The sequence below is a fragment of the Agelaius tricolor genome, unplaced genomic scaffold (genome assembly GCF_023055355.1).
Source record: "Agelaius tricolor isolate 1412-34295 unplaced genomic scaffold, bAgeTri1.0.p SCAF_4, whole genome shotgun sequence".
NCBI lineage: Eukaryota > Metazoa > Chordata > Aves > Passeriformes > Icteridae > Agelaius > Agelaius tricolor.
In genome coordinates, this window is record NW_027269264.1 from 11,251,461 (window position 1) to 11,271,559 (window position 20,099).

The following is a 20,099-nucleotide window of genomic DNA, read 5'->3' on the forward strand; positions in this document are numbered from 1 at the left end:
CTGAAAACCAGGTCATGTGTTTCTAGAGAAGGGCAAACAGAACAAGGAATGGTACGAAAATACCTTGGAAAATCTGGATCATCATTAAAGTAAACTGTGTGCATTAAAGTAAACCGGTGCTATCACATAGACTTTACCAATTACAGTGCTAACCACAGAAATAAAGGTTCTAGAGGTGCTTGAATGTTGCAGGGATCAAACTTGGATGTCGTCTCACAAATGAAAACACTTGAAATCACACTGTTAGAACGCAGCCATCCTTTCACAGGGCATGACCCAATCTCAAACAGCAAGGCTACAAAATTCCTATAAGCAGTGCCCAGCTGAGATAAAGTATGTTTGTTTCTGCAGAAGTGTATTCCGCTATTTTTAAAGCATAACTACTCCACAAGCATCCAGGGTAGAAGAGAGGTTGTATTTGTTCACAGCGAATTCTAGTTACAGATCTCTGGAGTTTGTAAATAATACTTAGAATACAATATATCATATTGGTGCAAAATGTACAGTCAAACACAAAACATGTATTGCAAAATATACACAGAATTGTTCTAAGAACAGAACCCAAGGATGAACAGATGTTTAAATAAAAGAGAAAAGTCCATATTTTATAATTTTTTTTTTAAATCTATTAGTACACCAGGTATGTTTTTTGTAGACAAGTTACCACAATATAGTGATGTGTCTCATTTGCAAGGCAGACATTGAGAAACAAGTTACATCATTAAAAGCTAGTTTTTGAGACCAATCCACAAGTAAATGTGTGATGACACATTACTGGTTTGAGGCACAGTGTGGAAACTGTTTTCAACCACTTTAATGCTTATACTTAGGCTGGTTTTTTTTTTCTGAGAATTAGGCAGGTGCACAAAGAATAAGCACTAGACAATAACTTGTCAGCTTAGATTAGTTTATTGGGTCAGGATTATTTATTACTGATGTATTAGAACATTCACAAGAAATGCTATGAGACACCTTAAGAGTATCTTGGTAATAAAACAGCATTCATACAACTGTGTAAATTAGATGATTTAAATTACCAGAAGTGAAAAACAGTTATTTAAGCAATAGTTAAGTTATAGTTTGAGAAGAATTAAGTCATTTTAAACTAGGAAAGACACTGAAATCTATAGTGAATTACAAACTCTAATGCTTTGCATTCAAAACAGAGATGTTGTCTTCCAATATTCAGAACTTGTAGCTTTAAGATACTGATTGCTGCTAGCTACACCATTGCTAACTAAACTATCACAAAGATAACTTGCTTTGGGCATGTTTGGAATGCTAGAGTTATACAGCTATTGCTATGTTACAGATCCCCAAATTTTGCTTTAAAATAGCAGTGAAGGCTTTATAAGCACCCAAAAATTACACAATAAATACTCAGTAATACTTCAAGCACCTCTTGCTACCCAGTTTGGCAAGATAAGCAGCACTAAGAAATGGATGCCATGGTGAGACAAGGTATTAGCAGTTTGACTCGGGCACTCTTGATTTGTGCCTGCCTGCCTGCCTTCAGAAAGCAAAAGAGCTTGTGTGGCACACTCTGTGGCGGTGAGAGAGAGACTGTAAGTGCCAGGCAGTCACCAGACTTACAACCTTTCTGCAGTCAAGCACAAGGGCAGGCTCTCTGCTCTTCAACCTGCAGTGATCTGTATGGGGAGAAGCTCTGCCTTGTATGGCTGATGTTTATATGGGGAGTTGCTGCCAGAGGTGTAATAGGGCATATGCACAATATAAATGAAGCCATATCTTCTGAAATCAGGTTGTCCCCAAAATAGCACACTTGACCAGTGCAGAGTGACATGGTAAATGGGTATGCTGCCAGGAGAGCTCAGAGGGATAACAACACCAGTAACACTGCCCTATTAAAAAATACTTTGTTTTGGGATAGATCTTTAATATCTACAAACATTTATTTCAAGACTTCAACTTTTTCAGCACTGATCTGCTATAAAACCTTTTCATAAATTATCTTCACAAAAAATAAAGTCACTCTTTCAGAAAACATGTTCAATATAACACACTTGTATCAGTACAAATTCTGTCCTGTGAGTCCATGGCAGAGAAGCCATAACCCACACTGAAATCTCTCCAAAGCAACATAACCAGGACTCTAAAACCAGAAGGCAACTATTCCATTAATTACCACGGTAAGCAGAAACAGTGCTTCCCAAACACACAGAGTGCACCCTTTCAGTGGACATTTATGGGTTTACAATCAATAGTCTCTGTCCTGTAAACATTGAAACTGCCACTCTAACTGCAGGTTAAGGTTAATAATTTGCATTCATTTCACTGCACTCCACACATACAATGCCTACACTGCTAAAAAAGAAACCACAACAAAACAAAAATATTAAATAGCAAAAGGAATGAAGGCTTTGGGATGGATGTCTCCTGAAACTAAGTGTCAAATCAGTAAGTGTTGACATTATAAATAAAACTTGAACATTATTTTACGCATTATAGAAGCAGTCTAGTAAAACTGAAAACTTAGAATAGCAGCAAATTTGCTCAAAAACATACACAAACGTTCAGTCAGTCAGCTATAAATACATTCTGCAATGTGAGAAGCCATCTCTATCCCCAAGCAGGCTTTCAAGGAGAACACAGTGTTAGACATAGATGGGGATCAGGAACACTGCAGCTGGAGAAACTCCTAAACAATTGTATTCTACAAACTTGTTCTCATTGTTATCTGAAAGTGCATCTTTTTATCTGTAGAATCATCCCCATATTTACAAAGAAAGTACAAACATTGCAATTTTGCCACACTCTAAGCCTATCTAACCTGTATTTTCTGTTAAGTGCAAAAAGTATAATGAAGTTATACATATTCTGATGCATATAAAATTGAAGCCTGAAAATGAGGCAACGTTGTCACCGGTGAATCCAAGGCAATTCAGTAGTTGCCAAATCTTTGCTGCACAGCTGTTAAATGGCTAAAGTAGAAGCTGAAGTAGAAATTAAAGAATAGTCTAAGCCAAACTGACAGAGCAGCCTTCAGAGCAGGAACTCCATTCCCCGACTCTCCACACACATTCACCAGCACATGCTCATACCTTCATTACCAGTTTTGGTACAGAACTAGGTCCAAAGGGCAGGAGGGCAGCCTGGCAGAAACAGGAAGATGTACAGTCACTTTGAAGGTGGTAAGGAAGACTTATGGGGTGCAGACTGAAAAAGTATCTACTGCCAGTGCAAAAGTCTAATGAGCCCCCAGTACTGGTGCTGGAATATGGACTGGAGACTGTGCAAGACAGAGCATACCTACAGTCAGTACATTATTAAATACATATGCAACAAATCTGTTGTGTCTTCAACGTAAGCCCTTTTTAAGTGTCGCAACAGCTCCTCTTACCTTCTCCTCCCACAAAAAGAGGTTTCATTTGATAATGACATTTATATGACAACAGACTGCTACAAAATCACATGCATGCATAAATGCTGAGCAATTTGAAACAGCTGACATTCAGATCAAGTACAATATTTGCTCTAAAGACATTAAATCAATACAATATTTGTAAGAGGGTAACCATGAGGATTAACAACAATTGTCTATAACAGTTCATTTAGTTTTGTTCCTTAGGTAAGTCTTGCAGTGACAGCTTCTTCCTAGTTCTTAAAATGCTACAATAGCCATTGCCACTGGTTTTAGACACACAGATACTTGACTAAATCTAGAAAGAGCAAGCAGAGCTCAAACTGCATAAATGCAGAAACTGTACTCTAAACATAGTTGTGCTTTCACTATATTGCCATCATGTCGTGTTGGAAAGTACAAGTCCTGCCTGATGTCCAAAACTGGTGAAAGGAAGCTCCACAAGTGAGTGCTATCAGAATGTAACAGGGCAAAAGCTGTATAATTAGGCACTGTGGAAGGAAATACAATAAGGCGTAGTCTTAAAGGGTGTGTGCACATGTATGTACACACAGGTATGTACACACATGTATGTACACATACATAAACAAAAGGTTTTTGGCAAAATAACTCTTTCATCTAAAACTCAATGCAGTGAAAACACCAACAATTTAAACTGTACAAATCAAGGGTAAAAGCCATGGGGGGAAAAAAGCAGCAAATTTTCTGAAGTAGCACCCGTATCTCAGGGATGAGCTTTTGAATTTTAGTTCTACTAATTCAAGGCAGAGGTAATGTGTTTATCCATCAAAATAGATTTTAACCAACTGACCACCTGCACTACTCTGCAACATTGTGGTATCTGAAAGGAACCAGGGTTTTTAGGACCTTTCTCTTCCCAGTGCTGGCAATGCCTAAGTAGGACACTAGTAAAAGGTCAGAAGAGTGTACCTCAGCAGGAGAGATGCTAATTGTGCTGTTAGTGCCTGCCATGGTTTATAGGCAAGGTAAAAAGGCAGTGGAGAGAGGATGAAGGAGTGTGCTCCGGATAGCAAAGAGCCTGCATCTCTTCACTGTCCACAGTTACAGCTCCTAGTCCAGTGTCCCTGATGTTATTTAACACCTGTCTTGACAGAACTGAGCCTCTTCCCCTACACTTATGTTGCTGCATTATTTGAAGTACTTGGCCATGTGACCACTAGGCTCTCTCACAATACTACTCAAACAGACAGTGTGGAGAATCATCTATCTGCCCACTGTCACATAAATTATACTGCATTGTTATCTTCAGTGGAAAGGCTATGTCTAAATGTTTCATATTAACTGTGAAGAGTTTACCCCCTCCCTTCATGCAGGCCTTGCATACCATGGAAGAAAATACTAGGCCTTCTCAGACACCATATGCAATGAAAATGTGAGAAAAAAGTACACACACACATACACATATTCTTGATATAATGGCCTTTACAGAACCTGAAACTAGAACATCTTAATAGAGGGGTTAATGAGCGAGTTTCTCCTTTTAAAAGCTTTACAGGAAGTTTCCTGTCTCAACTGAATCTGTTTTGCCATCAAAACACATTAAGCATCATTTTTGATGCACAGAGGCTATACCAAGTGTTTTTCTTAAGCTATGTTTTCATTCCAGTGTGGCACTTATCTACTCAAATACATGGCAGTTGGTTTCTGGGAAAAAAAGAAAAGGGAACAAAACTCAAAGCCTTCTTGTCCTCTACCAGGACGCCCTCTGGAAGCTAGGAAGAGGTTACACTCATACTTCAGAGTCACCTTGCTACCATGATGCCATCCCAAAACAGGCTTTTACAGAGTTCCAGGGATGGGAAATTGTCACAAGGAATATGCCGCAGCAAGGGGCCCTCTGATTAAAATATTGTGACTTGTGAGTTTCATGTTATTTCAGATAACAGATACAGAGCAAAAGGAGAGACAGACAGGTCCTTAACAAGCCAAGAACTTGAACACTGTCAGATACATGATGCAGGATTATATATGCCTGGAAAAATAGTAAGACAGCCTTATTTATTTGGGCTGCAGAAGACAGTCAGTACCAGAAATCTTAAAATTTATGCACGTTTTCTGTAACAAAAAGCCCAGCTTCCATTACTGAGTCAGCAGCTGGAAAGCAGACCATGCATTCTTTCTGCTGTCCCAAGGATACCAAGCAGTTTCTCTCTCTTTCTGGACAATTATGAAGCAGCAGCCTGTTCCAGATTTCCTCTCTAATTTGTGAGCTTCAATCAGACAGTGCACATCCTGAAATACAATACTTGGTCCTCCCTACTTGTAATGCTGGTACCAGGATGCCAGAAGAGGTCCAGCTGACCCCTCATGCCCAGGTTCTAAAGAAGACAACCCTGTGTTTAATGATCAGGAAGACAAGGCTTTTAGCTCTGTACTATGCAAACTATTCCCTTCACAGCAGGAGTCCAGTTTTCATGTTGAATGAAAGCGAAGTTTTAGTCCACACTGTGGGACCTGAAGAACATCCCCAAATATAAATTAAGAATTTAAACAATTAAGAAAAGGTTTCACTGAAAACAGAAGTCGTTCCTCCAATTCCATCTCTACCAGAAAACTGAGAAGGAATCCCTAGATTGAAAGGAGAAGCTACAGGCATCTGCCTTTTTTCCATAGCTGTTTTGTCTCTCTTTCTAGCTTTAGCTGCATCATTCTGTTGCTATAGATGACATTCACACCCTCGTTGTAGCACGACCAGAAAGTAGAAAGCACATGTAATGGTCAGCTGTTGCTGAAGCTGTCACGGTGCTAGGAGTACAGACTCATCAATGAGACCCAGCAAGAACTGCATCAGCATGTAACTGGCTCCATCTCAAAACAGCTTTTGTGTATTTCAAAGTTAGACTTAAGTCCCCCAAAGCAGCTAGAGATGTTTTCCTAGACAGACTGGCAAGAGGTATACTCTAAAGGCTAACACTCAAGTGATGAATTCATGCCACCCACAGCTGAAATAGTTATTACTGTGCAACAGAGGACAGGTAAGCCCACCATATGGCTAAGTAGGCTCTAGCCAACACGGCTTAAGCAGCTCCAAGCAGCAGATGCACAGAAGTGGCAAAATCTTGCAGGCCCCACCCCCTGCCCACAAGTGGCTCAGAGCCCTTTGTGTATGATGTTGACCAACAGTGAAAGGTTCAGTTCCTGGGGAACCACAGTGAGATGAGAGAGCAGAGATGTGAGTGAGGAACAACATGACTATAGCCATGGATAGCAGATCTGGATGGTGTATGGCAGGTGTGTGGCTGCTCCAGCACAAAGCTGTAAAAGTACTGGATCGCCACAGCTTCAGCAGATGGGTAAACACAGAGAGGTGATCTTCACCTCACAGGAACTGATGAAGAAACAGCCTCTGAAGAGCACACACTTATCCAAGTGAGAAAAGACAGTCAGTGTGTCCCTGGGCCCACACCTAGTAACACCCTCAAAGACTTGAGAAGCTTAGCGAGGTAAGTGAATTTTCATGATGACTCTCGCATTCCCAGTTATTTGAAGCCTAGATGCTAAGGCTCCTCAGTTAAGCTATGTTGCACATCAGTTCAGCTCTAATATATGACTGTGCTGATTTACTTAATTGAACACTAAGTGGTACTTCTTTTAACCTAATTAATGATGATTCTTGAGCTTGCTGTTACGTAACAGTCCAAATTAATGAAAATGAAACAACACAAGTAAAGTCAAGACAGAAGAGTCTGGTGTCAAAGTTAATGGTTTCAGTGATAAAAAAGAATTGGTATAAAATACTATTGCCTTGGGTATTCTTGTTCCTTTTTATTTTGAGAGTTGTAGCTGATGAAATTCAAATGCCTTTTAAAACTGGCTTTGGCTGAATAACAAGAAACTAAGCTACAATTGAAAAATTGCTCTACAGGCTGTTTCCCCTTCATTCATGCTGTCCAAATACTGTTGAAGTAAATGCTCTGAAATATTTTGACTCAACTGTTCTAGTACTTTCTCTCTTCCCAGTGCACTGGGATCCTTTTACAGAAATAATCTCTCCTGTGTTTTGTGTTTTTCTCTTTACACTTGTACTGTTTCATACCTTTTTACTGTGCTATTTGGACTGATCTAAGGAGCTCTCAGCAGGTCATGCTTTTGCCTTTTTTTGGTTAAGATGCTATTGTGAGCATTAATTTAAAGGAACACATTTTCAGTTATAGAACAATTAAAAAAAATATCTATGGAATGATTTTCTTTAAGAATGAACTGGGAGGAGGGAAGGATTTTTTGTGAAGGCAAATGCAGAAATCTCAGCATCTTGGAATCTGTTTGGCTGGGAAACAGCTTACAGAAAAGCAACCCCAAGTAAACATTTCAGATGAGACAAGTGGTACATAATAGTTATTTGTGACAATGAGGTACTATCTTTGAAAGACAAAGAAGAACCCAGTACTATCAAAATGTAATGAAAGGCACGCTCATAGGCAACACTCTTCACGACTTGTCTGCACTCGGTTTTCCTGGGCCAGGGTGGTATCTACCATAGGAATGAACACAGGTCTCCCCTTTGCGTCCTCCTTCGGAGACTGATGTGCTATCCACCTTCATCTCTTTCAGGCTTCCAGTTTTTTTCTGCTTCTGCTTGGATTTTTTCAACATATGGACCTAAAATTGAAAAATTTAAAGGAAGGTATTAAAATAGCTGTAGTCATCAATTAGCTGATCTAAGGCAACGAACTAACAACCAAGTAAAAAGCTGAAAAACTTTTTTTTATGACTACACAACTATCTGGTGCACCTATCCTTGTAAAGCTATAGGATTTACTGCTTTTTTTACATAAACATATGCACATTATATATATGAATGTGTGTGCATATATATTCCTGTACACACATATGTATATATACCCATATATAGAGATAACTAGTCAGTAACCTGGTAGAAGAAGAAAAAATGATTTTCACTGAAGTACAAGTTAGGTTTGCTCTCTCTCTCACTTTCCATTACCCTTCCACTTCATGTCATGAAAAGAACAAAGTTTTAACATATTCTGAAACTTCATGTCATGAAAAGAACAAAGTTTTAACATATTCTGAAACTCTCTTTCACTTCTCAGCAAGGCAATGGTTCTGGTACCCCTCCCAGTATAGCTACAAATCCTTTGAGCTTGCCTACAGCAGCATATGTCTGTGAGTTGAAAAGGCATCCCTAAGGTAGCAAGCAAATGTGCAGACTGGTGTGTACCACAGTCACCTACTGCAAAATGTTTATTTCACAATTTCAAAGTCAATAGAGAAGTTAAATTCTTAGGGAGCTGATGCTGTCTTTTATGTACACATTGAGATAATCAAGAAAAAAACAGACACTGATTACCCAAGTCTTTTTCACAGGCCTTGCTCCTCTCTTATTAATTTTTCTCCTTTGCTACTGCTGTCTAACAGACCTTCCCTTCTCCAGCAGACTGATTCCTACCTCGCACACTGCACTACTACCATGGCCTTTATACCTGCCCTGCTTCAAGAAAAGCAACACTACCTGCAGATCTCAATACAGAGGAAAAATTGGATCACTAGGACAAAGCTCAGGGACTATTTTTTTAAACATGAGCCTCATCTGAGCCACTGGAGAGAGCCTTCAAACTGTGCTCTTTAGAAATTTTTTTTCTTAGAAATTGTCGTGTCAGTTACCACGTAGTGCTAAGCAGCTCCTTTAGGGTTCATCATGAGAACACAGACAAGCAAGATAACACTGTAAGATCCAGTGCAGGAACAAAGTCAAATTGCTAAGAGAAACCCACACCCAGTACCTTTGGTCCTGCAGCAGAAATTATAATCTGGCCAGGGGCCTGAATCCAGGGCTCTCCATCAACTTGAACTGGAATTGGCTTTAGGAGCGTTACACGGAAATACGAGCCTTGAGCTATGCGGATTCCTGATCGAAAACCACCTTGGACTTGACCCTGTTAAGGAGTAAAAGCCAGGATATCAATCACCCCAAGTAACAAGAAGTACAAATACTAGCTGCAATTAAACTGGGTGGATATTATTTTATTCTCACCTGACATTTTAAGTTTCAGCTAAAAAACTGCTTAGGCAAAACTAATTATCAATTATTTCAGCAAGTCCAGGAAGGAGAACTCCCCTGCAGGCTGCAGGAGGCAAAACAACTCCCAAAGCAAAGCTGTTTGTATACAAAGGTTGGCCAAGGAGCATACACTCACAAAGGTCTTGTTTGCTTTGGATACCCCCTCCATAACACAGTGAATACTTCTAAAAACACCTAATTATACACACAGACTTTGGCACATGTGAAATTCCAAAGTCTAAAAGCAGTTTATTAATCAGAGAGAGTTCTTCCAAACTCAACTCCAAATGTGGGAGTAAAAACCTTAATATCACAAATCCAAAGCACAGGTTTGTTAACATTTATACTCCAAAGCTGCTTCTACTTTCACAAAAGATTTAAGGATCCCTACCAAAACAACTCTTTAGTGTATTTTAGAAGATCTAAATTACAAAATAAAGCTGACCAACACTAAAGATTGAGCTCCACAAAATTTAAGCACCCACGTTTCCATTTTTGGCAGTTTTATGGATTAGTTATCTCTAGTTACCTGACCACATATACTTTTTCAGCAGCAGATTTCTTTAAACAGTGGTAAGATATGAAGACAAAAATAACCTACCATCCCACAGGAGTGCATTACTAATAGCAAATCATTGTAAAAATATGTAATACATGAAAGAATTAAAAAAGAATTCCATGAGTTGAGTCATAATATTCTTTGCAGGAACAGCATACCACCTGCTTGATGTAGCATTCAAATCAAGAGCATCAAGTATCATATTCTCAGTGATATGTGTTGGAAAGCCTGTTGCAGATAATTATAAAGCAACCTGTCTTGATGGAATCTCCACTGTGATTGTAATGAGGTACAACAAGACTTTTCGCAAATACACTAGGTGAAGGGTGCATGTTTTTGTAATATTAGAATAAAATCTTGTTTTCATCCCATGAACCATTGCATTTGGACACCATGATACCTGTTGCGAGAAAGCCAGTGCATTCCATAATACAGACATATATTTGTATTTTATATATACACATATATTGCATAATATATATATATGCACATATGTATGTTTCTCTACTTGGTTCAAAGTCTAGTTAAGTCACGAAGCATAAAAATCCCCATGGATTTTTAACAAGTTTTCAATTCCTATTACTTCTTCTTATCCAACCTTAACAAAGAGGCATAATTGCACTTGGAATGCGCTGCTTGTCACAGAAATAAGCCTGTCCCATAAAATGCATGTTTCTCCTGAGCTGACTGGGATGCCAACTCACCATGTGCACGACGCCAGTCACACCAACCACCTCCAGCAGGCCGTCATCGATGCGAGGCTTCTCAAAGCGGTTGTCACTTTCAGAGCCCCAGAGGTCGGCCCCAGAGCCCCAGCTGTGTGGAGAGCACACCTGTGACCACCTGTGCTGTGCCCCCAGGCATGCTCCCTCGTGCCCTGCTAAAGGTGGCTGGTTTCATAGCCTTCAAAAGCTACACGCTCTGCTCCCCCACCAGCTGGAGGGAGCAGTTTTCCTGCATTGTAAAAGCAGGAGCTCTTTTTCTAAAATCTGGAAGAATTTTTATCAGATCTTTTAGTAGTAAAAGGAGCGAAGTAAATAGTTTCAGTTGGAAAGCAAAGGTGTAAATAGGAAGAAGGTAACACTGTAGAGTTTTAGATTGCTGGGAAATACAGGTTACAGCTAAACTAACCCTTAATTTTCAAGACTAAAGAACTTAACATAGCTCTTAATGGTCTTGACAACATTCACAGAAGTTACTGAAGAGAAACTAGAGCTAAAACAATTATCAAGATTTCATTCTTGTACCTGGTCAAAAGCACCCAAAAGCACCTGTAGTTAGGCAGATTTTCATGCACTTCAGTCCCTTGAAATGCTTCTGACAATTTAAACCATCTGCTTTTTTGTGCAGTACTGACCCTCCCCACTCAAATCACTTGCTTATTGTTTTGGCACATGAACTACTTATCACTTAATTGGGATCTTTTCTTCTCCACAGCTCTCATGTGCAATGTGTATTTGTGTACATGTAAAAAGGAGTATTTGAATAAAACATTTTCAGACTGAAACGCAAAGAGATACAGGTTGTTTAAGACAAGACAGTACTTGAAAAAATAATAGTATGGCAGGATTAATTACCTGCTGGTTTTGTGCAAATAAAAAACCTACCTCAATCAACATCACATCTAAGGAAGCCAGATCTCCTGTGGAATTACACAACAGTTACTCTAGCTCCCTGCAGGTGTCAAGGAAGCACTCACAGACCTGTAAAGGTATCTGAACTGTGGTCTTCCATGGCTACCCAGGTAGCATCACACACTTCATGTATATACTGACCAGTTGCCTGTAGGACCTGGGCAGTGTCTTACAGTGAAATCCTGGCCTTCACTGCAGGAACTGCTTAAGTACCCAGTCCCCAGCATGTCAGAAAGTGTGTGCAGGTTGATTGTCATTGATCCTGTTACCTAGCCATTTGGCATTTGATGCTCAAATACTGAGCAGCAATTCTACACACACAGTCCAGCATGCCCACAAGGGATCCTTCCTCTTCTTTTTACCTGGGTATATTAATAAAGATGAGTCCTTCTATACTTGGTAACTCCACCTCGTGCTGGTCCACTTGCAGCTTTATATCCTTGTGCAGGTTTCTAGTGTGGCTTATCTTCTGCAACCCAACCTTCACATAAACTCCCTTGTTGTGAAACCTAGGAGCAGACAAGGATCTTGTAACTAAAAGGTAAGGCAAAGCATAGCACTCTTCCCTGTATGTATACCACTATTGTCCTCTAGCAGGTATATTTAAAGAGTTTTTCAATTTAAACCCATTTCAAATTCTTCTAATTTTACTGCATAAAAACAAAGCACAAACCATGAACTGCTACTCTACATACCTTTACTTAAGGGATGATTCTGCTGTTGAGTCATGTGCAGATTGTGAAATTTTATTACAGAAAAATGGTCCCTTCTTGAAGCATTGCCTGAATACAATGCCTCTTTGAAATGTAAACTCCTGGGCTGGAAGATTACATTTTTGACTAAGACTTAGAGGTCATCATGACCAGTTTTAAATTGTTTTCTCAAGCAATGCTACAATACTTATGGCAAAAAAAATTTGAAAATCTTTGCTTTATACATTCCTAATTCATTTGAAATATATTTAGCTTCAGAATCTTAAAACAGGTTTAGTAATCTCAACTTGTGACAGAGCTTTAACATCTCTAATTTTAGAATAAAAAAGATGAGGAAGATTTTTATAGCATCCCTAGAAATGGCAAAATATTTTAAGAATAACATAAACAAAAGATGGTCAAACATACAGACTACCTTCTTCTATAATGGAAACCTTTGGATACATGGCCTTTAGGGCAACCTTTAAATAAAAAGCATAAATTTTAATTATTTTACTCTACTAGTACATGGTTGTTGTTGGAATTAATCTCTGCAAAATCTCTCTAGCATTACGTCTAAATACCGTAGACATTAAAGTGGGGAAGACAGCCAATGCAGGTTACAGCCAAATCTTCAGACACTTTTCAGTTATCTTAAATTATTACATTGGGAATGATTAGTCCTATGTCTTAACAGTTTAAAATAGCACCAAATTAAAGGTACTTCAGGTAATAACCATTTAACATACACTTCTGCTCCATGCAAGATGTGTCTATGCTAAGACAGCTTTTGTCTAATTTGGATACAACTGAAAAATACTGGAATATCAGTAGGAAACACAACACTTGCAATATCCCCGAGAAGTACTAATTTCTCTTGCATGAAGAAGGAAGCCTTCAGAAACTGAAAGAATACTTCACAGTGCCCTAACTGCAGAACAGTTACATATCTCTGTAAAATAAGTACAAACTTGCATTAAATTGCGCAAAATATTCTCCCAAACCTTGCATTTAGGAAACTGCTTGCCCTGGCAATCTCCTGCCATTTTGGATGGTACAAATAAGATGTGATCTCTTCTGCAGTATGCAATCCTAAAGACTGCTCCAGGATCCCCCTGGGAGTGACTTGGATGAAGACCAGATGCCTCCTCAGCAAGTTCACTGACAACACAAAGCTGGGAGAACTGGTTGATAACCCCAGAGAGACCTGCAGCCATTCAGAGAGACCTTGATAGGCTGGAGAGATGGGCAGAGAGAAACAATCTGAAATTCAACAAAGAACAAAGGGAGAGTCCTGCATCTAGGAGAAATAATCCCGTGAACCAGCACAGGCTGGGGGTAATCTGCTGGAAGGCAGCTCTGAGGAGAAGGACCTGGGTGTCCTGGTCCATGTGTCCTGTCCATGTCCTGAACCACAAGCTGTCCACGTCCATGTGTCCTGGGGGCCAAGAGGCCAACTGGATCCTGGGTGCAGTAGGAAGAGCATAACCTGCAGGTTGAAGGAGATGATCCCACCCCTCTGCTCAGCCCTGGTGAGGTACATCTTCAGTCTGTGTCCAGTTTTGGGCTCCTCAGTACAAGAGAGACATGCAGCTCCTGGATTGTTCCAGTGAAGGGCAACAAAGATTATTAAGGGACTGGAGCATCTCTTTAACCAGGAAAGGCTGAGGGAGTTGGGCCTGTTCAGCCTCAAGAAGAGAGGGAACCTTACCAATGTCTGTAAGTGTCTGAAGGGACAGTATCAAGAAAACAGAGCCAGGCAACAAGCAAAGGCAAGAGGCAATGAGCAGAAACTGATGTACAGAAGTTCAACCTGAACATGAGGAACAATTTCTTTACTTTTCTTTACAATGTCTTACTGAGCACTGGAACAGATTGTCCAGAGAGGGTGTGGAGTCTCCCTCACTGGAGATATTCAAGAACCATCTGGAATACAATTCTGTGCCAAGTGCTCTGGGATGACCCTGCTTGAGCAGGGAGGTTGGAGAAGATGACCACTGTAATCTCTTCCAACCTGACCCACTCTGTGATTCCGTGAATGAAGGCAGATGCCCTGTCATTAAATTTTACACTGTGTAAAAAGGTTATATAGTTTGGCAGTCACCAATGCAAAGACCATCACTGCCACAATAGACACTATTTTTATCTGCCTCGCAATGCAAGATGAGTGTTGAATTCCTGCAGGGGTGTTATCACTGCACTTTGAGCTGCTAGCTAAAGATAAGCAGTCCAGGGCATAAAAAGAGACTGTTCTGAGTGAGGCCAGAGAGCACACAGCTTTTGGGACATTTATCAGTTTAAGGTCTTGCTTCAGAAGAGCACTCAAGCCTGTATTTCAAGGACTACCTGCAATTTCTGTTGCCACAACCCAAACCTTCCTGTTCTGCACTCAAGAGTAGCGAGCTTGCCTGCCAGCAGCTGTGGCATCTTGCATTAAGTAGATACCACTTTTAGTTAATTTACTAGAAATAATTAAAAAAAAAAAAAAAAGAATCTAATATTACTGGCAAGAGCGTGCACTTGCTTATGATGGGGAAGCATAAATTCAACTATTTTAGCAGTCATTTTCACAGGCAGTCAAAGGTAAATATCATGTGTCAGCACTGTTAGCATGCACAAACTTTTGGCGTCCGCAAAAATGTACCTCAATTCCTTATTTCATGTTTCCTTTACAGAAGTATATAGCCCTTTAGATTTGGGAAAAAAAATTAATTCTCTTCTTTCCCACAAGTCCTTCAAGTCACTCTGCAAGAATGATACCAAGACATTGTCCACTGCACTATGGATGCTGCACACTGGGAAATGACTGAGATGAAGACAAGGATGAAAAGCGCACAGGGCAATAGCAATCAAAGTACATCCCTTAAATGCAGTGGCAATAAGAAGAGGATTTCAATATTTTGAAATGCTGCAGCTTTGCAAATATGGAGTAGTATATTTTGAAGAAAGAATGAACATAACTTGTACATTATATTAACTGCACAAGTCCATCTAGGAAAGTTTCTCCTACTAGAATGGACACTGCCGCACACAAACTTATTACCTGACTTCACTACCTAAGATGCTTTCAGTCAAGTATTGAAAATGCAAACCAGTGGCTAATAGCAACTTATGTACTTACATCAACAACTGTATTAGTCAGTTTTTAAGAAAAGCACCATGAGCAATGCCTGTAATGACAGGCAGAACACTACAAGACAGGTTGGATTACACATCATTGCACTCATAACTGGTCAGAGAATATTTTTAATAGTTGCAGTTTGAACACTGCATAGTTGTAACTGGCTGTTGTAATTCTGAGAACCAAGAGACAATTTAGAAGGCATTTAATCACAAACACAGAGGAAAGCAAACAAAACCAGTTTCTATAAGTAATTACTGATTAATTACACAGACATGATTTCTTTTGCTTATCAATTTCAGCAATTATGGGAAGAAGAAAAAGTCCCATTACTGGTTGATGTGCACGCCAGAGAGGAGGAAGATCTCGTCAACACATTTTTAATATCATTCTCACTTGAGATATAGAGAGTTTTTTATGCTTCCATGCAGGTGCTGCAACAGCACTAGGCAAAACAAAAAAACATACAGTAGAAGTTCTGAACACTTCTGAACAGTGTTTATTGCTCATGTAGCAGCACTGCCTTCACTCTTGCAAAAGGCTTTGAGCAAGAGACATTTCCACTATCTCAAAATTTCACTAAACTCAACAATGCAGTTATTGACAACTAAAAATACTGAATAACAATGACATGGCTTCCAAAAACTGCTTTGTTGCTCTCTCAGTAGAGGGAAAAAAACCCAAACCATACCCAAACCAACAAAACAAAGTAACTTTGTGTCTATGACTTCCTGGCTAGCTTAATTCCTCCTTGTCCCAGCTCTGCCACAAGCAATATTAGTGGATACCTGTAGCATTTAAGATTATAATTTGCAGTATAAGTTCGAAGTAATGCAATACCACAAAATTGACCTTCATACCTAGTTTCCCCAGGATTACCTGCTATTAAATTTCCCTGGTTCTTCTTCTCTAGCGTGATGAAAGTCCAAGCTCAACTCTGCATCAATGCCAAGACCACAGTAATTGTTCATCTGTACAATCTGACCAAAAGAAAAAAAAAGGTATCATTTCCTTCTTACATTTATAAATGAAAAGTAAAGACATTCCAAAGTTTTTCAACAAAAGCAAGCTTTGCAGATGATTCTTCCAAGTCACTTGCATCTTGACAGATTCTGGAAAACATTTTCCAGAAACACTGCACTAAAAATAAAGCTGCATGAACAACTGTTGACATGCTTAGTCATTATTTCCAAAGTATCAGAAACTTCAAAATTTAATATTTTAATTAAAAGTAACAGGCATAATAAGGCAGAAATAAAAACAAATGCATAAATAAAACCAACTCAACCTCTCAAAGCAATTCTATGCAATAACTCCACAAGCTGCTGAACACTAATGCCACTATTATTTTTGGCATCAGCCATGGATTTATATTATATCATTGGGAAGACAATCTTACTTTAGAAGGTGACCAGCTTACACCAGATGAATGAACAACTTGACTTCACCTACTCAGCTGCGTTTTAACTAGCTCCCTATATGCCAACCTCAAGTTTCTACAGATTTCGACCACTTTTTCCATTAAATCTTTCTCTGCATGCCAGTTCATTCCATAACTCTTTTATCATAGGCCTTACTCTCCCATCCTTCACTTTTGAAAAGCAGATGGGAAAAAAAGCCCCTGTCTCCACTAAGTGAAAAATAGCTGGAACCTGAGCATCTTAAATCCTCCAATGGACTTGTAACGCCTAGGATTTTCCAGTGTCCAGACTAAAATCTTGGACAATTGCTACCATTGTTATGATTTCCTGCCTTTTTTTTTTTTTTTTGCAAGCCCCTTGTCCAATTTCTTCCTTTCATCTGAAAAGAGACAGAACCAGGATTCACATAGAGCTCCAAAATCACCATTTACAGTCAACATTTATATTTTCCTAAACAGAAACAAGTTCATATGAACCAAGTGACAGTGACTTTCACTCAAAACAAAAAAAAAGCAAATAACAGATGGCACATATACAGAAACACAATAGCAGTAAGATGATGGAAGGATTTACTTCCTGTATATGGTAGCAACTCCTAGTAATTTCTTAAACTGTGAAAGAAAAGATGAGAGTGCCTCTTGGGGAAGGGAATGTTTTTTGGTTGACACTCCAGTTTTACAAATGTTTTGGCATTTCTTCCAAAGCCTTTTCTTATTTGAGATTTTTTTTTTTTTTCCCAGCTGAAGCATATAGGAACACCATCGCCATGTGAATATTTTAATTAATCCTCTATCAGATGCTTTTTGCTAAACAGTAACAAAAGATGCTCTGCATTCAACTAGCCCTGCCAGAACCGAAACACTAGGTCCAGACATGTGCTGTATTCACCAGGAAACACCCCAATAAGGCCCAAGCACAAAGACAAGTGAGCAGTAAAAATTAAACGATGTTAATTCCCATCCTCTTTGTGATTTTCACTAGAGCAACAGTTCCTAAGAATCACACCCAAACAGTGCCCAGCTTACCTTGGGAGGCTCAGGTTCTGCAATGCCATTTTCTGCTCCTTCAGCTGGCTCTTCTGCATCCAAAAGGATAGTCCAGCGATCCATAAGAACATCATCTGCCTCATCCACAGAAACCAAAATGGAGTATGGGTCCTCCCCACTGTAGCCAGCTCCCCAGCGCAAGACTCTCCCCAAGTCATTACCTGGGCAACAGTGAAGAACACCAAAAGGTGACTGTTTCACAATCAGTGCATCAGCCCGGTTTTACAAATCACACTGCACTAAGGTGCTCCAATCAAGTCACAGAACTCATTCATTTGGAAGAAAGAGTTAACTAGCACCAAAAAAAAAAAAAAATCTAAGCTGTGTTGTGTCTGCACATGTGCTTACCACTGCATACAGACACACTGGAGCATTTTCACAAAAAGTGGTAGGAAAAAAACCTGCTGTGGAGTTGAGACGCTAGGAAGCAAGTAAGTTTGCTGTCTACAGCAACGGCTGATGCACCTGTGTTTGTCAGGAGGAGGATATTTGCCCTCCCAACTCCTGCCCACTCACCCACACACATATCAACACTCCTGCCGCTTGTTTCTCCTGATGCTGTTTTTCTGACTGTCAGAATAAAAGCATGACTGTCATTTCCTTGAAAAGCTGATACTGTGGTTTACTTTCCAGCACCAGCCTGAACTCAATCTTGTGGCATCTCAGCTGCAAAACCAAGTCCTGTGTCGGACTGATAAAGATAAAACCTTCCAGAGGGCTTCTGTGCTCAGCTTCTGTTCTTGCTGTGATTCTCACCTGTTCCTAAAGGTAAGATGGCAACTGAGGGCTCTGAGCACACCAGCTTGTGCCTGATCTCCTCGAGGGCACCAAGGACCCAGCCAACGGTGCCGTCCCCTCCGCACACCAGCACTCGGAAGGAGGGCACTTTGGAGAACGTGTGAAACCTCCATTGTGAAGCGAAGCACAGGAGAAAAGAAAAGTTACATTGGAATATAGGAAATGCAAAGTCCCAATATGCTATTTAAAATAACACAGTATTATTTGATTTCTGCCCATGCCCCTTTACCATCAGATTCTGGATCAAATTCAGCAAAATTAATAGAAAAATATGAAGTTGTAGATAAAGATGATTTTAAAAGGAGTGAAAAACCATATTCCTCTAAAATTCTTCACAGACAGAACTAAATGGTTAATCACTTCCTTTTTCAAGGGCACAGAGACCTAACTAGTCGTAATTTCAATGTGAACATCTGTAACTCTGTAAATCCTAGAGGAGATGTTGATTATGGGTGGTGTTTTTGTACTTAGTCATAGGTATCACAGTACATTTTCTTCTTAATAGTACTGTTTTCCTGGTGATGCTTACCTTTTGTGGCTTTTCATCCTACATAGCAACATATCATGGAAAATAATTGTTATTTCCCATTGCACAAGAAGCAATGAACAAGTGGGAGCATTTTGCCATAAAGCTACAGAAAGATTCCAAAGCCAAAACAAAAGGAACTGGTTACTGAAGTTGCAGCTTAAAGTGCATTAAAAAGAAAACAGAATTATACAGCTCTGACAGAAAAATTAGTTTGTGTATCTTGTTTATCTTGTCTCCTACATAAGCTGCATTTTTCCCACAAAGCTTTTGTTTTGAAGATCTTGTCATGACAAGTTCTTTGTTAAGTAGTAGTGAAGGAATGAGGAATAGGCTACAGCTTTCAGTTTTATGAAGCTGTAACAAAGTGGGGTTCATTAAATCAAGTCATCAGTTCCTGTCTTCCTACAAGCACATTATGTTCTGTTCCTTGTAGAAATGTTGCAGCTGTGATCAGGCAAACCCTGTTAATTCTGCAACTGCGGCCAAGTTTCAAGAGTCAAAATAGAAAATTTTATTATACATTCCTGGTAGTTCCCATGAAACATCAGAAGAAATAAAAGCAAAAATCCACCCTCATCAGGAAATGTTACATTTCTCTTTCCATCTCCATTCATTTATAAAATCTATTTATTTTCAATAATTATTAAATATGTGCTACTGTAAAGTGCATGTGACTTTCCCAGGGCCAGATTGTGCTAGATTTGACAGAAGCATATACATCAGGAACTACTCTATTCTCTTTTCTTTAGATAATCCTAAAGTTTAAATATGTTCTCACAGTAAGAGCAGTCAGAAGGAAATGATCCACTGCCCTGATCTTCAGGCACAGAACAGAAGAAATTTAGATCTTCAAAATAAGTGTCTACCCTTTTAAAAA

General features: G+C 39.4%; 1 protein-coding gene across 2 annotated transcripts in view; it reads right to left on the reverse strand.

The window, feature by feature from the left end:
- Positions 1-396: 396 nt before the first annotated feature.
- DGKQ (diacylglycerol kinase theta) overlaps positions 397-20,099 on the reverse strand; it is an 89,335-nt gene continuing 69,632 nt past the window's right edge. Inside the window, exons 17-23 of one of the 2 annotated variants that reach the window (XM_071424571.1) lie at positions 18,652-18,800; positions 17,875-18,056; positions 16,308-16,408; positions 11,978-12,124; positions 10,686-10,797; positions 9,145-9,297; positions 397-8,002 (exon numbers count right to left, since the gene is read on the reverse strand). In XM_071424571.1, coding sequence (XP_071280672.1) covers positions 7,832-8,002; positions 9,145-9,297; positions 10,686-10,797; positions 11,978-12,124; positions 16,308-16,408; positions 17,875-18,056; positions 18,652-18,800 — 1,015 coding nt within the window. In that variant the 3' untranslated portion in view covers positions 397-7,831. The remainder of the gene's footprint in view (positions 8,003-9,144; positions 9,298-10,685; positions 10,798-11,977; positions 12,125-16,307; positions 16,409-17,874; positions 18,057-18,651; positions 18,801-20,099) is intronic. The other variant, XR_011678839.1, reaches the window with a different exon arrangement.